This window comes from Poecilia latipinna, unplaced genomic scaffold, assembly GCF_001443285.1.
Source record: "Poecilia latipinna isolate Pla-1442-1.1 unplaced genomic scaffold, P_latipinna-1.0 Scaffold46, whole genome shotgun sequence".
Classification (NCBI taxonomy): domain Eukaryota; kingdom Metazoa; phylum Chordata; class Actinopteri; order Cyprinodontiformes; family Poeciliidae; genus Poecilia; species Poecilia latipinna.
This window is the reverse complement of record NW_015112662.1, coordinates 28011-28917: the sequence shown is the minus strand read 5'-3', so window position 1 is coordinate 28917 and position 907 is coordinate 28011. Positions and strand designations below refer to the sequence as shown.

At 39.7% G+C, this 907-nt stretch overlaps 1 protein-coding gene across 1 annotated transcript in view; it reads left to right on the top strand.

Annotated features, from left to right (window-relative positions):
* Positions 1 to 907, top strand: part of cmah (cytidine monophospho-N-acetylneuraminic acid hydroxylase) — a 20515-nt gene that overhangs the window by 11593 nt on the left and 8015 nt on the right. The window contains exon 6 of the mRNA XM_015049453.1: positions 3 to 192. Within this exon, the coding sequence (XP_014904939.1) occupies positions 3 to 192 (190 nt within the window). The remainder of the gene's footprint in view (positions 1 to 2; positions 193 to 907) is intronic.

Here is a 907-nt window from a genome sequence, read left to right as displayed (position 1 = left end):
ATGGTCCTGAACACAGTGGACTGCACCAGACCAAATGGGGGCAGACTACCAGAAAAAGTGGACCTGATGATGAGTGATTTTGCTGGTGGTGCGTCTGGATTCCCCATGACATTTCATGGAGGGAAATACAGCGGTGAGCTTAACACTGTGCAGTGCTGCCCAGGAAATATAGTTGGTTCTTTTCTTTTACTATAAAATATAGAAACAAAAAAAGAAAGAAAGCCAAACACCATTAACAGACTGTGTTTACGCCAAAAGGCAATTCTTTGCTGCAATGTATGAGATTGATCTGCTTCAGAACATCACTGTTGGTAATGTGGCGTCAATTGATGGACAAGCACATTAAAAATTTAATGCCCACATTAAATTTTAAGTGAACAATGGGCACTCAACAATATTTTGTTCTTGACAACAAAATGTTTTTACAGGGAAGTTTTATTGATAAGGCTCAAGTAGGAGAATGGAAAGCACCATGGGACTAACAGAGAGCCTTGGGGAACACCTTTCACAGAACAAAGATGTTACAGCAATAGCACGAATCAGCAAAATGTGAAACCATAGAGAAATAAAATTATCTTAATAGTTGCCAAACATTATGTTGCACTAAGGTATGTTTTTATCAAAAGTAAATGTAGTGTATTAAATGTAATGCGTCATTCTGATCTAAAAATGGGGAAGGAATTTGGATTTGGAGAGCTGTGGAATAAAAATCACTAAGCTGTTGTAAACACCCATCTGTTGTAAGGACCCAGCTCTAGACAATTCCAGGAAACTCTCTTATTGTTTCAGCAAAACACGAATCAAGAGATCTACGTCAATCAAAGAAAGAACTGGACCGGTTGAGAACTCCACACACGCATACTTGCACACGCTCACGCGCACACACACACACGCACACACACACACG